The sequence below is a fragment of the Nycticebus coucang genome, chromosome 2, assembly GCF_027406575.1.
Source record: "Nycticebus coucang isolate mNycCou1 chromosome 2, mNycCou1.pri, whole genome shotgun sequence".
NCBI classification, from domain to species: domain Eukaryota; kingdom Metazoa; phylum Chordata; class Mammalia; order Primates; family Lorisidae; genus Nycticebus; species Nycticebus coucang.
Genome location: NC_069781.1, coordinates 87,751,185 through 87,766,492, shown reverse-complemented (window position 1 = coordinate 87,766,492; position 15,308 = coordinate 87,751,185). Strand labels below are relative to the sequence as shown.

At 43.5% G+C, this 15,308-nt stretch overlaps 1 protein-coding gene across 3 annotated transcripts in view; it reads right to left on the bottom strand.

Annotated features, from left to right (window-relative positions):
• PCSK5 (proprotein convertase subtilisin/kexin type 5) overlaps positions 1 to 15,308 on the bottom strand; it is a 466,549-nt gene that overhangs the window by 14,060 nt on the left and 437,181 nt on the right. For all 3 annotated transcript variants that reach the window (XM_053575543.1, XM_053575548.1, XM_053575551.1), the window contains 3 exons: positions 12,852 to 13,082; positions 9,844 to 10,021; positions 4,433 to 4,650 (listed from right to left, as the gene is read on the bottom strand). In XM_053575543.1, coding sequence (XP_053431518.1) covers positions 4,433 to 4,650; positions 9,844 to 10,021; positions 12,852 to 13,082 — 627 coding nt within the window. The remainder of the gene's footprint in view (positions 1 to 4,432; positions 4,651 to 9,843; positions 10,022 to 12,851; positions 13,083 to 15,308) is intronic.

Here is a 15,308-nt window from a genome sequence, read left to right as displayed (position 1 = left end):
CATGTGGCTACTGAGCACTTCAAATGTGACTAGTCCCACTTGGGTTGTGCTGCAAATGTAAAATAAACATTGGTAGTACAAAAATATGTAAAATAGCTCAATAATTTTTATGTTTATTATATGTTCAAATATTAACAAAATATACTACTAAAATTCATTATACCTTTTAATTTTTATTTATTTATTTATTTAGATTCTAATAATTTTATTCTGTTCACTGCCTTTCCCAAACACAACCTTAAACTGTTAGATATGTGCTTATTTTAATTTTTTAATTTTTTTAGATGGCCAGGCCAGGTTCGAAGCCGTCACCCTTGGTATATGGGGCTGGTGCCCTACCCACTAGGCGCTGCCCCCTTCTTATTTTTATTTAATCTATTTATTATTATTATTATTTTTGTAGAGATAGAGTCTCACTTTATTGCCCTCAGTAGAGTGCCATGGCATCACACAGCTCACAGCAACCTCCAACTCCTGGACTTAGAAAATTCTCTTGCCTCAGCCTCCCCAGTAGCTGGGACTACAGGTGCCCGCTGCAATGCCCACCTATTTTTTTGTTGTTGTTGCAATTTGGCTGGGGCTAGGTTTGAACCCGCCACCCTCGATATATGGGGCTGGCGCCCTACCCACTGAGCCATAGGCACTGTCCTCCTTTTTATTTTTTAATGTGACTACTAAGAAATTTTAAATTATATTTTATTGGACAGTGCTGATTAAGTAACAATTAAACAAATTAAATTAACATGGGCTGCAGGGACCATGACTGTCTTGTTCACGTTGTATGGACATTGTCTAGGCCACAAATAAGTGGATGTACACAGGGCATTCTGAGGGAGCAGAGGATGGAGGGGAAAGGAGAGGCTTTCCAAAGGAAATGCTGACTCTAATGGACCAGAAAGAAGTAGCCAGACAGAACAAATTGTAGAATGTATTCTGGAGAGAGGGAGAGAGGGCTCAGGTTTACTGTAACTAATTATGCCTGGATTAGAAAGGAGGTGGTGAGAGATAAGGCTGAGTAGGAGGGGAGTCCCTTTATGAAGAGCCTCAAATGCAAAGATTGTAAATTAAGATTCTATTCTAAAATCAATAGAGATTTGTCTTTTAGTAGAGGAGTGTCATCGTAATATTTGTTGTGTAAAAAGAGCAATCTGAGAGCATATGGAGGACTGATTAATTACAGAGTGGCTGATACTGGAGGTAAGGAGACCAGTTAGATAACGCATAAATAATTCAGGCAACAAATAGTAAGAGGGTAAAGTGAGGCAGTGACACTACAGCAGCAGTCCCCAACCTTTTTGGCAGCAGGGACTGGTTTCATGGAAGACAATTTTTTCCAAGGACCAGGGGCTTCCATGAACTGGAGGCTTGTGGGGAGAATTAGGTTCTCATAAGGAGCGTGGACAACCCAGATCCCTCACATGTGCAGTTTACCATAGGGTTTGTGCTCCTATGAGATCCACCCCTGATGTGGCAGGAGGCAGAGCTCAGGAGGTGATGCCAGCAATGATGAGCAGCTGTAAATATAGATGTAGCTTTATTCACTTCCTACTGTGTGGCCTGGTTCCTAACAGGCCACTGCCCAATATAGGTTGGCTGCCTGGGGGTTGGGGACATTTAGCACTAGAAGACCAAGGGAGGGGAAGTGGAATTAGGAGATATTTAAGGGATGGATTTGGCAGGACTTTGGGCCAGTTGAATGGGGGTGTTGAAATAGAGGGAGAAGCAGAAGGCAAGGTCCAGGTCATTGTCTTAGGCAACTGGAAGAGTGGTGGAGCCATTCTGCAAGACAGGAGCATCAGAAAATGTGGTTTGGGGATGTGTGAGGTATTTGGGGTGTCTGTTGAGCATCCACTTAGAGATATTCAGTCAGCAGTTGGATGTATGGAACTGAATTCAGGAAAACCATCCGGGAAAGAGAAAGTTGATTTGGGGCTAGTATAAATCATACAGAGTCAAAGAGGTAAAAATATAAGAGTAGGTAGGAGACACAGGGGACAGATCAAGAAACTCTAAATTAGTAGACCCTCCTTTTCATTTTAAGGACATTTATACTAGAATGTTTATTGTAGCTCAATTCACAATCGCCAAGATATAGAATCAATCCAAGTGCCCATCAACTCAAGAATGGATTAATAAACTGCGGTATATGTAGACCATGGAATACTATTCAGCCATTAAAAACATAGCGACTTTACCTCTTTTGTATTAACCTGGATGGAGTTAAAGAACATTCTTCTTAGCAAAGTATTACAAGAATGGAAAAGCAAGTATCCAATGTACTCAATACTAATATGAAACCAGTAGATGAACAACTACATGCCCACACCAGAGAGAAACACAATTAAATTCAAGTTGGGGGGAGGGGGAAGGAAAAGGGGGGAGAGAGGAGGAGGGAGATTGGTAAGCTCTCACCTAATGGGCACAACGTAAGGTCTTATGACGCACTTCCTGCATGAAGGGCTTAACTACAACCTGAACTTTAATAAATGCAAACAATATAACCTAATAATTTGTACCCTCATATTAATCTGAAAAAAAAAAAATCGACATTACATTGAATAGGAAGTCCAGAAAAAGAGATTGGAGGGAAGGGAGGAGAAGTAATATTTGATGATCTGATAGCTGAATATTTTCCAATTTGCAAAGACATTAGGATTTGTTTCCCATTCATTCATTCGTTCGTTCATGCAACAAACACTTTATAAGCACTTATTCTGTGTTACAGTCTGGACTAGGAACAAGGGATATGAACTGATGTAGTATAATCCTTTCCCTTGCTTGATGGGTGCACAGTGGGTGAGAGAGGTGGGTTTAATTGAAACATAATTTTAAATGTACTGTGATGAAACTGTATTACAGAATCAATAAATAGGAAAAACACTCCTGGGAAGACCGAGAAAGGCCTCAGAGAAGAGATGATATCCACGCTGGGTCTTTGAGAGTTTCCCAGAATGCTGTTCTTCAGGAAGAGGAAACAAACATTATGGTATATTTGGTGGCTGGAAAGTAGTTCTGGATAATTCTAAGTGGTTCTAGATTCTAGAATACATGGACGGAGAATCTTTAAGATGAAAGTCAAAGATTTTAATCATCTTTCAATAGGGTAAATATTTACTGTGAGTTTGCTAAGGGCAATAACCAAACGCATAGAATATGGCGCAGCAGCTGGGGTTGGCGGATTTGACCAGCCCAGGCCTGCCAAACAACAATGACAACTACAACCAAAAAATAGCCGTGTGTTGTGGCAAGCGCCTGTAGTCCCAGTTACTTGGGAGGCTGGGGCATGAGAATCACTTAAGCCCAAGACCCCGAGGTTGCTGTGAGCTGTGACGCCATGGCACTCTACTGAGGGCAACAAAAAGGAGACTCTGTCTCAAAAATAAATAAATAATAAAGCCCCCCAAATGCATAGAATAAAGAGATATGTCATATTTATAAATGTGATGATTCAGGATCATAAGGATGGATTCTCCTCCAAAATAAATTCACTGCAATGCCAATCAGTATCCAAAGGAATTTTTAAAAATGAAACTTGACTGGTTGTAAAATGTATACAAAAGAAGGACTAAAAATAACCATGATAATTTTGAAAAAACAGGAATGCTCCCTAGCAGCTATTCATATTTTTCTAGTAAGTTCTAACAATTAAAACATTATCAGAGTATTTCTTTTATAAATGTTGAGAAATCGTTTTGATCAACTTTTATGGTAAGATGTGGAGCAAACTGAGTGAATTTGAGTTTTAGGATGATCACTCTGGCATTAGAGTAAGGAATGATGGGGGTAGGGAGAGGCTGGGGACCAGAGCTGGGGTGACCTGCTGGTATGATAATAGATTCTGAAACTGGAAAATGAGGATAATGAGCATGGAGAAAGCTATCATTAGAAAAATATTTAGGAAAGAAGATAAACAGGCATTGAAGTTTAGCTTTGTTGGGTTGGGCAGGAGGAGAGGGAAAGGAAAGAGACAAGGTAACTCCCAGGTCTGACCCTGGGCCCAGAGCTGGGTGGCAGGCCCATCTCCAGTGATTTTGTCTGCAGACAACTAGGATCTGGAAAAAAGCAACAAAGCTTGGGAGAGATTGAGGCAGAAATGTGACGTTGTTGAAGTAATAACAATAAATGCATTTCCCTTGGCAGCTCCAACAGATGGAGAAGGGAAATGAACACATCCTGGGGGAGATGATGCCTACGTCTGGGCCTTGAAGGAGAGGGGATCCGATGGGGCAGCAGGGTGTAGGAGGGGCAGCCCAGGTCGGAGGGAGGACACAAAAGCTAAGAGTGAGCAGAGGCTGCTGGTGCTGGCGAGGACTGAAGATGAGGTTGGGAAGCAAGAGGAAGCACCAAAGGTGAGGAGAAGGGAGAAAGGGGCAAAGCCAAAAACTGTTTCATTTTTACCTTTATACATGCAAAGCAGTAGACGGACCCTCACCTTTGCACTTATCACAAGTTGGATGGCATCTCTCGCAGGTTTGCGTGTTTTGGTCTGCGTAGTAGTGATCTGGGCAGGTGCGATAACACTCTCTCTTGGAGTGGAGCAGGAAGAAATAGGTATCGCAAGACAGGCAGTCTGTGGGCTGCGGGCCCCGGCACGCCTTGCAGCTCCTATCACACCTCTCACACTGGCTGGTGGAGTTTTCTGCATAAGATCTGGAACCAAGGGGGAAAGCAATGATGTAATGCTGAGCTTTGCACCTAAATTGAGTGCGGTGGGAAAAATGTGGATAGTAAGACAGGGTTCATTTTCAAGCTGGATGACTTTAGCCTCTTTTCCATTGGGTTCATTACCAATAAATAATACCAGTGAATCTAATGATTCTCAGTATTCTTGTCTGTAAATTGGGGTATTACAATCCCTCCTCTGTTATTTGTGAAAATTAAATTGGACGACACGTGAAAAGATGTGGTGTTTATCTCACATAGTAGCAACTTGATAATGGTTAGTTACTATGGCCTTTTTTCCATATGCTTCTCCAAGTTCAATGGGATTAGGGAATAGAAGACATTTAAAATGTGCCTCTGAGTGAGTCCTATAATTTCTCAATTTGAAAAATAAGTGTTGATACAGATGCTGGTATGAATGCAGAGAAAAGGAAACACTTTTACACTGCTGGTGGGACTGCAAACTAATACAACCTTTTTGGAAGGAAGTATGAAGAACCCTCAAAGAACTCAAGCTAGACCTCCCATTTGATCCTGCAATCCCATTACTGGGCATCTACCCAGAAGGAAAATAAAAATCCTTTTATCATAAGGACATTTGCACAAGACTGTTTATTGCAGCTCAATTTACAATCGCCAAAATGTGGAAACAGCCTAAATGCCCACCAACCCAGGAATGGATTAACAAGCTGTGGTATATGTATACCATGGAATACTATTCAGCCATTAAAAAAAATGGAGACTTTACATCCTTCGTATTAACCTAGATGGAAGTGGAAGACATTATTCTTAGTAAAGCATCACAAGAATGGAGAAGGATGAATCCTATGTACTCAATTTTGATATGAGGACAATTAATGACAATGATAGAGGGTGGAAGAAGGGGAAAGCAGAGAGAGAAAGGAGAGGGGGTGGGGGAAAGGAAGAGAGAGAAGGAGGGGGGAGTGGGGTCTGGGTGTGTGACACACCTTTGGGGGGCAAGACACAATTGCAATCAGTGTAACCTGGTTTCTTATACCCTCAATGAATCCCCAACAATAATAAGAAAAAAAAGAAAAACAAGTGTCGAAATAGGAGGTGACATGAGTGATGTTGGTCTTTACAAAATCTGTGCAACTTTGAAAAGATTTTTGGAGATTAAATATGATAACTATAATCACTATTCATTAAGTTTCTGTTAATATGCCTGATGGTACCCCAGTGACTTTTTTTTTTAGGGACAGAATCTCACTTTATTGCTCTCAGTAGAGTGCCCTGGCTTCACAACTCACAGCAACCTTCAGCTCTTGGGCTTAGGCAATTCTCTTGCCTCAGCCTCCAGAGCAGCAGGAACTACAGGCGCCCGCCACAATGCCTAGCTGTGTTTTGCTGCAGTTTGGCCAGGGCGGGGTTTGAACCGGCCACCCTCGGTGTATGGGGCCAGTGCCCTACTCACTGAGCCAAAGGTGCCGCCCAATGACTATTCTTTTTTTTCCTTTTTTTTTTCTTTTTGAGACAGAGTCTCACTGTGTTGTCCTCGGTAGAGTTCTGTGGCATCACAGCTCACAGCATCCTCAGACTCTTGGGCTTAAGCGATTCTCTTGCCTTAGCCTCCCAAGTAGCTGAGACTACAGATGCCTGCCACAATGCCTAGCTATTTTTTTGTTGCAGTTGTCATTGTTGTTTAGCAGGCCCAGGCTGGGTTTGAACCCGCCAGCCTTGGTGTATGTGGCTGGTGCCCTAACCACTGAGCTACAGGTGCCGAGCCCCCCAGGGACTTCTTAAACATTATTTCACTTTACTGAACTTGCAAAAGAAAGACTAGAGCATGGCATTTAGGAGCTTGACCTTTGAAACAAGACCATGTGGTTTCAAATCCCAACCATATCACTTAACAAGCTGTGTGACCTTGGGCTGATCACTCAACGTCGCTGTGCCTCAGCGTAAAATGAGACTAATCGTAACACCTAAAATTAAACATGTGATTATTGAGAAAGTAGTGAGGATAGTGTTTGGCATATTACACATATTATATATTAGTGATAATTATACATTGTGTGATTAATCTTCATAGAAAACCTTATGATTTAGATATTATCCCTATTTTATAGAAGCAAAAACTGAGATTCAGAAAATTTAGACAATGTGCTTAAAGTCAAACGGGTAATGAAGTGGGACAATGTGATCTGAACTTAACCTGTTAAACACTACTATCATAAAACAGTGCATCAGTTAAAGGTAAACAAAGATCTTACTAATAAGGTAAAAGAGGAAAAAGAAATCATCCATAGGGGTGAACTATTTTTTTTGAGACAGAGTTGCACTTTTTTGCCCTTGGTCGAGTGCTGTGGTGTCACAGCTCACAGCAATCTCAAACTCTTTGGCTCAAATGATTCTTTTGCCTCAACAAGGCCCAGCTATTTTTTTTTTTAGAAACAGGGTGTAGCTCTTGCTCAGGTTGGTCTCAAACTCGTGACCTCAAGCAATCCACCTGCCTCAGCCTTCCAAGTGCTTAGATTATAGGCAAGGTGAACTTCTAAAGGTTATCTGACTCCCCCCACCCCGTGTCTCTGGACATCAGCATACTGATGCTATCCTAGGAACCTGAAGGTTCATCCTTGGTTTCTGTGCTGCAGAAGGAATGGCCCCAATAGGCATTTTTTTGTAATCTAACACCATGCCTAAGTAATGCTGAGCCTGTATCTATTTAGCACCCTGTCACTGATCTTTGTAGAGATGGGGGTCTCACTCTGGCTCGGGCTGGTCTCGAACTTATGAGCTCAGGGCAATCCACCCTCCTCGGCCTCTCAGAGTGCTAGGATTATAGGCATGAGCCACCTCACCCAGCAGTAACTTGGGTTTTACAGAACCTTCTCTCAGGCCAAACATCAGAATAACTACGTGTGTTGGAACAGGGTGCAAAGAATTGCACACTTGGTTTTTCAAGGCATACAAGGCTTCTGCTATGCATGTGGAGCATTGATTTTACAAAAGAAATAATTCTCCACTTATCCATCATTAATGCCCCATTTCTTCCTCATTAAAGAGATCACTGGCAAACAATGTCTTTCCAAAGCCTTTTATGGGTAACTTCACACACTGTGGAGCAATTGTCTTTTCAAGTCCATGGTCTGCATTCTGTTTAGGCCCTACGATTATCCCCTTTTATTGTGCTTTAGAGTATTTAATGACTTGATTTGAGGGAAGTGGGATCTAGACCTTCCCAGACACTTACCAGAGTGAAGCTGAAGCGCTAAACTAGCTAAACCAGGTAGCAGGTAGCCCCAGCCCCACACCTGTGTATCAGAGCCTTTTCTTCATTGATATTTGTGCCTGATGTTTTCCAGGAGCTGCTAGTGTGTGGCTCTGTGCTAAGTGTTAGGAGCATATGTTAAAAATAAGAGGTGTTTTTCCTCCAGAAGTTTACCATTTTCTTAGGAGGACATATAACAGAATAAGCTCCTAAAGATCAAAGTCTTTGCCTTACTCATCTTATTCATACATACAAGGTGCTTGCCATTAAACATGTGTTAAAGAAATGAGTGAATGAATGAGTTCAATAAAGATGGAAGACAATATACACCACTGAAATGAATGAAACAATATAGCAATACCCTATCCCTACAAAAATTTTTTTAAAATTATTCAAGCTTCCTGGTGAGCACCTGTAGTCCCAGCCTCTTAGGAGGCTGAGGCAGGAGGATCGCTTGGGCCTAAGAGTTTGAGGTTGCAATGAACTGTGATGATGCTACTGCACTCCAACCTAGGTGACAGAGACAGACTCTGTCTCTAAAATAAATAAATATATTTTTTATTTTTTTTAATTTTATTTTAGAATGTTATGGGGGTATAAATGTTTTGGTTATATACATTACTTTTGTACAGTTTGAGTCAAGATTATAATTGTGTCCTATCTCCCAGATAGTATGCATTGTACTCATTTATACATATATATTTATACATACATTTATATATATTTATACATATATATAATTTAATTCATATATATATGGAGACCGGGTACAGTGGCTCATGCCTGTAATCCTAGCACTTTGGGAGGCCAAGAGGGATGGATAGCTTGAGCTCAGGAGTTCAAGACTAGCCTGATCAAGAGCGAGACCCCATCTCTAGTAAAAAATAGAGAAACTAGCCAGGTATTGTGGCTGGTGCCTGTAGTCCCAGCTACTCAGGAGGCTGAGGCAAAAAGATCGCTTGAGCCCAAGAGTTTGAGATTGTTGTGAATAGCTTGCGGCAACCACAGTACTCTACCCATGGCAACAGAGATTCTATCTCAAAAAAAAAAAAAAAATTATATATATGATATATATATGTTATGACATAAACAGTAATTCCTATAGGACTGAGCAGAAGTGTCAAGTTTGGCAAAAGCATATGGAGAAGGTCTAAGGTTATAGTTCTTTATTCAGGTCTGGAATCTCCAGAGGCTCTCTGTGGCCTGGATTACTGACCGGGAAGGAAGAGGCCTTTCTCTTTCCTGGGGATACCCTGGAGGAAAAAAGGGATGGCGCACTCAAATCCTCTTCCAAATATGCTGGCAACCAGGCCTTCTAATAAACACTCTGTTTTTCCTAGCAGAAAAATAATAGAGTCCTTATCTATGAAATGCTTTTAGAAGGAGATACATCAAGTGTGTCTAGCTTGTTTATGATATCAAACCTCTTAATTTGTGGATTTATGGGGACATGACAAATTGGAGAATTAATAATATAAATGGAGAAGTTAACTGAAGTTGTTTCCTTTGTAAATCAATGTTCCACATGCCCTGCTCTCTTCATACAGGCAGGTGAGAACTGAAATTTTAAATATGAATTAGAACAAATCCTAAAGCCAAAGAAAAAAAAAAAAAAACCTCCGTTAATGGTCCTGGACATCTCTCGGGGAAGAAGGCTTTGCACCTGCCTTGCGATTGGGGGTATCCTTTGATTCCTCAGTGAGGACCGTCACCACCTGAGATCACGTGAGTCTGATCTGACGGTCTGGCCCTTTGTGTTATCTCATCGGTTCACTTTGCCTTCTCCTGTTTCTCCTCCTGATTGTGAATCGGCTCACCTTTGCTCCTTACTAGCACTGAGACTCAAATCTGGTTGTCTAAGTGGTCTGAGCCTTGGTTTCCTCATCTGCAAAATGGGTTTATGTGCGTGGCTGTGGACCCCTGGGGGGGAATGTGTGCTGAGCACTTACCCTTCTCTGCACTGCCGCAGGCACTCCCTCCCCAGCTGCAGCCAGCCTGGTCGGCAGGAGCGGCACTGCCCACTGTGTCTCCCTTCACACGTCCTGCAGGAACTGTGGCAGGGCGCGCAGCGGTGGCTGTCCTCATCCGCGTAGTAGCCCTCTGGGCAGTTCTCCACACAGGTCGTGTCTGTCATGGGAGGAAAAGAGTCTGTATGGACATTGGACATGACATCCACACCTCCTCTATGTCCTCCCCACTGTGTGCGTGGTGGGACGAGGGGTGTGCAGGAGTCTCCTGGGCTGCTGGATATGCCTGGGAACTAAGATGAATGTCATAAGGCCTTCAGGAATTCAAGAGGAACAGAAGTCACCGTGGTTGGTACAACAGAAACCACAGTCTGAGCCCCTGTTCAGCTGATGGAACTCTCGGGTTAATTAGGGGAACCCTCAAGCTTCTAAGGGGAAAACACCTCCCTCTGTATTACTTTCCCATAGCTGCTCTTAAGCTGGGGGCTTGAAACAACACAAACTTATTATCTTACTGTTCTGGGGCTCAGAAGTCTAGAATGGGTCCACAGGGCTCTATTCTTTCTAGAGGCCCTTTCCACCTACAAGAACCCACCTGCATTCCTTGGCTCATAGCCTCCTCCTTTGTTTTCAAAGGCAGCAGCACAGCATCTTCCCTCTGCCTCTGGTCACATCACCTTCCGCAGCTCACCTTGCCTCTCTTTTATCAGGCCCCCGTGATTACCTTTAGCCTACCTGGATAATCTAGGATAATCTGCCTGTGCAAAAATCCTTAATTAAAACACAACTGCCAAAGTCCCTTTTATTGTGCAAGGTAATATATCTGCAGGATCTAGGGATTGGGATACGACATCTCTAGGGGGAGCCTTTATTCAGCTACCACAACCTCCAAAAAGTTATCTAGTGTATAACTAGCCTGACCCCCGTGATGTGGGGTAGGGTGGGGTGAGCGTGAGAAGACCAGGCCTGAACGAATCCTGTACCTTGCCTTTGGGGGATGACAGCTCTGTGCCATGTCACACACCATGTCACTCACCAGAGCTGATGACTCAGTTCTAGCCTGTTTAAGGGAAGACCACTTAGCAGTGATGAGATGTCTTTGTCTTTGTATGAAGGCATCTGGGGCGACTACTGGTGGTGCTCTAGATTAGGGATAATTAGAAAAGGAAGTCCCAGCGTGTTGGGGATTTGGGGGTGGGGGAGAGAAAGGATGGGGTGGGGGAATTATATAGGAGATGTGGTTGGAGAAAATGTTTTCATGAAGCACCAGCTACTGGGAAGGAGTCACAGAGATTTGTAAAGGAAACATGGATGGATGGAGGAGACAGCTGTCTTCCAGGCTTTTCTACTGTGAAGTGATCAGGAGTGCCATGAGGTAGGCATCCCTGTGTCTTAGCAGGGGAATTCATTTCCCTGCTCAAAAAGAAAAGGAAAGACTTGCTGCACTTTCCACTTTGAGCATCTGGTGTCTCAGGCCTATTCTGCTGGTCAGGGAGCCAAGTGCTAACCCTTGTCATAGCCATCTCTTCCTTCTCCCTCCTACAGCTTCTTCTTTTAGTGGAGTTTCCTTTCATTTCACTTTCTTTCTCCCATTCTTATTTCAAGCCACATCATGGTATCCCTCAAAATTGCAGTGCATTGCCTCATATGAGCAAGAACCCTCAGTCCTGATCTGCTGGAAGAGGCCAACTTTGGATGCTAATTCAGGGGGAAATCTGATGAGGAGCATAACAGCTACATGAGCTGCATGTTATTTTTTTATTATTGTTTCAATACAGAGTCTCACTCTGTTGCCCAAGGAAGAGTGCTATGGCATCAGCCTAGTTCACAGCCACCTCAAAGTCCTGAGTTCAAGTGATCCTCCTGCCTCAGCACCTTCCACAACACCTGGCTAATTTTTGTATTTTTAGCAAAGATGGGATCTCACTCTTGCTCAGATTGGTCTTGTGCTCCTGAGCTCAAGTAATCCTCCTGCCTAGGCCTCCCAGAGTGCCAGGATTATGGTCCTGAGCCACGTGGTCTACATGTTCTTGAAGTGTGTCCCCACAGACTGCTTATTATTTTCAAGGGAATAAATAGTAATTATGCAGTGGATACACTGACTGAACATCTTGACCAGCTGGTCAACATTAACATCACTGATGAGAGGTGGGGGTGGGAGGTAGGTGGGTAGCATATGCCTCCAATTATGATTCTCAGAGGACCCAGCATCACCTGTGAAGAACCCTAGCTGAGAACGCATACTCTTATCAAATCATGGAGAAACTGCACACCAATCCAAAGGGGGGAATAGGGACTACATTCTAATCTAAAGTATTAATGCACTGGGTGCCTGGAATCTCAGCTACTCGGGAGGCTGAGGCAAGAGGAGTGCTTGAGCCCAAGAGGTTCCTGTGAGCTATGATGCCAGGGCACTCTACCCAGGGTGAAAGCGTGAGAATCTATCTCAAAAAAAAAAAAAAAAAAAAAAGCATTAAAGCTATAAAAGACAAAAATAGTTTCGGAAACATTGTAGATTAAAGGAGGCTAAAGGGATGTGGAAGCTGACTCTAGACTGAAACCTGTTGTAAAGGGGAACTGACAAAATGTGAAGGCGGATGGCACATTCAAGCAATGTATCGACATGGCCATGTACTGCCGTACTTGTGGGAAGTACGCCATGATTTGAGGATCTTGCCCTCAAATGGTTTAAAAAAAATATTGTGGGTTATTATGGGTTATGGTGGGCTATTTCTTTACATAAAGAAAGAAAGGGCAAACAAATGATAATGTAAATGAATCAAAGATTAGCAAGGTAATTCATTAGGGCATGGAAGTGTTGTTCTTTACTCTCACATGCTTACCTTTTCTGTAGGCTTAACAATTTCTCAAACAAACACAAAGCAAAAATTAAAAAGAAAATCCCCCATATCTACTAGACACTTGGCATGGTGCAAGGTGGTTTCCCAGAGGGAGGAAAAAGCACAGCGCTCCTCAGAGAAAGAACTCACTGAGAAGAAGGCTCTTCCTTGGACAACCGTGACACTGGTCTTCAGCGGGCCCTGTGCAGCTAAAGCACTGAGCGTGACAGGGCTTGCAGCGAGAAGCCTCCTCATCCCAGTACTCGGAGCGGCTGCACTCCTTCTTAGCCACGCACTCCCCGTGGCTGCTCAGCCTCAGGCCTTCCTGGCAAGCCGTGCAGGTCCTCGATGATGAGCAGGCAGAGCAGGCCTTGTGGCAATCTGTGGGTGTGGTGGGGGCAGGACACAGACAGTGAGAGAGGGATGACCCAGGTGCCCCTGTAGGGAACACCTTCCCCCAGAAAAGGTGTTCACATTCCTTCCACATTTCTTCTGGAGAGGTCTAGTGCTGTCTGACAAAGGTGTGGGCCATGAGTTAGGGATAGCCCCTGGGCTCCGGGATGTAGCATTCTTGTTGCAAAATGAGAAAAAATGGCTGTTTGCTTTGTCTGGAATACCCAGAGAGCACTTTCCTGCAGCAGACACCTCAGATATATCAGAAAGACTGACTATAACTACCCAAATGCAACAAAATAGTAACAAGCAATTCCGCAGCAGCTTGGTCCCATGGTCCATGCCAGAATGTCGCCTTTTCAGCTGTCATAGTGCCTATTGACTGCTGTGGTCCCCCACCACCTCCAGAATGCCCCCACTTCTCATTAACACTGCAATTGTTGCTATATATTATACATAATTGCCCATTGGTAAAAAAAAAAAAAAAGTCCTCTTTTGTATTATTTTTGAACACACAGTGTCAACAAGAGGGCCTGGCCTATTATAGGTGCTCAGTAAATATTTGCTAGACAAATGGAAAAACAACTCGCTCTCCCACCTCTGAGTTTTAGCAGTTGCCATTCTCTCTGCTTAGAATTCTCTTCTCCCAGGTATATGAGGCCAGACAAGTTTGTTTGTGAACTTATCCTAGAAATAGTGCCACAAACCTCATTGCTGAATATCTTCAAAGCACTCCCCGTGGTGTACCATCTGGTGACAGTAGTGCTGTTCAGCAATGAGGTACGTAGCACTTCTTTGAGGATGAGTTCATGCACTTACTTGTCTGACCTCGTACGCAGTGCATGGTTTGCTTCCTCCCTCTTTCAGTGATATCTTTCAGGACATCTCTCAAGACTCAGCTCCATCCTGCCCATCTCCGAGTTTCCCTTCCCTGTCTTATTTTTTCTCTTGACTTAATTGTCTTCAGAGTCTGTCTTCCCCCCAAAGCATGTGAGCTCCACAAAGGCAGGGATTCTGTCTGCACCATTCCCTGCTGTTGTGCAGGCCTGGAAGAACACACAGCGCAGAGCAGACCTGCAGTAAGCATTTCCTGGATGAACAGAGGTGTAGTATTCCTACTTTTCCTATTGCCATCTCATTTTAACTAGATCAGGAAATTGAGGCTGATAAGTCATTTAACTTAATATGACTCAGATGGTAAGGACAGAGTGGTAAGCTCTCTCAAGGTCTCTCCCTACAACACCCTCACACTTTCCACCAGTCCACAGGAAGGCTGGCAGAATCTGGTACCCGGAGAGACAGTGATGACCTACATTGCCAGAGATAAGGTACAAAAGACCTAACTAAATCTCAAGATTTGGGTGGGCATGGAGAGGCATCTGGAACAGAGCAGTTTCTAAGCTGGGTCTCCTCCGAGAAACACAGGCCTTTGGATCCATTCTGATCACTCCAAAGTATCCCGTAATTGATAGTACAAACATCTCTGAAAATCCCACACCTTTCTTGAGGCTCTGAAACCTGCAAAGCTGTCTTTATGGTAAATGACTTTGGTTATTGAACACCTGGGAAAGGCTGGAAGTGGAACCTCAGTGCCTACCCTTGTACTACCAAGACAAAGATGGCACTGAAGCCCTTGGCTGAGTCTTTAAACTTCTCCGTGAAGCTGACCCTTGGTTCCACAGCCTGCCTCACATGCTAAGTCCCACCTCCACCACAGCAGGCACAGCGGTCCAGCTTGAAGCCCATGTGCTTTGACAAGTCAGCAAATGGGACACTGATGCTAAATAGCACTTTATATAAATGGCCTCCATCCTGGAGCTCTGGAAAAGCCCCCTCCCCCAGAATGCTTCTGTCATGTGTTCTGCGAACACCTCTAGTCATAGACAATTTATTTTATTTTTCTTCTCTCGGATAAATAATAAGAGGCAAATAATTCACGTCCAGTTAAAATATACAAAGGTGTTCCTTTCTTGAACATGCAGTGAGTGAAGTGCTGAGTGGGAGATGGGATGAGGGCCTTGGAGCAGGAGAAGCAAAGATGAGGAGGCTGAAGGAGCGGAGCTTTGGATGGGGGCAGGCAATGAAGGGAAATGGGGGCACCAGGCAATTCCTCTGCAGCACAGTTTGCTTATGCTATAAACTTATAATCGTTTGACTTTTTCTTTTTTTTTGTAGAGACAGAGTCTCACTTTATTGCCTTTGGTAGAGTGTCAT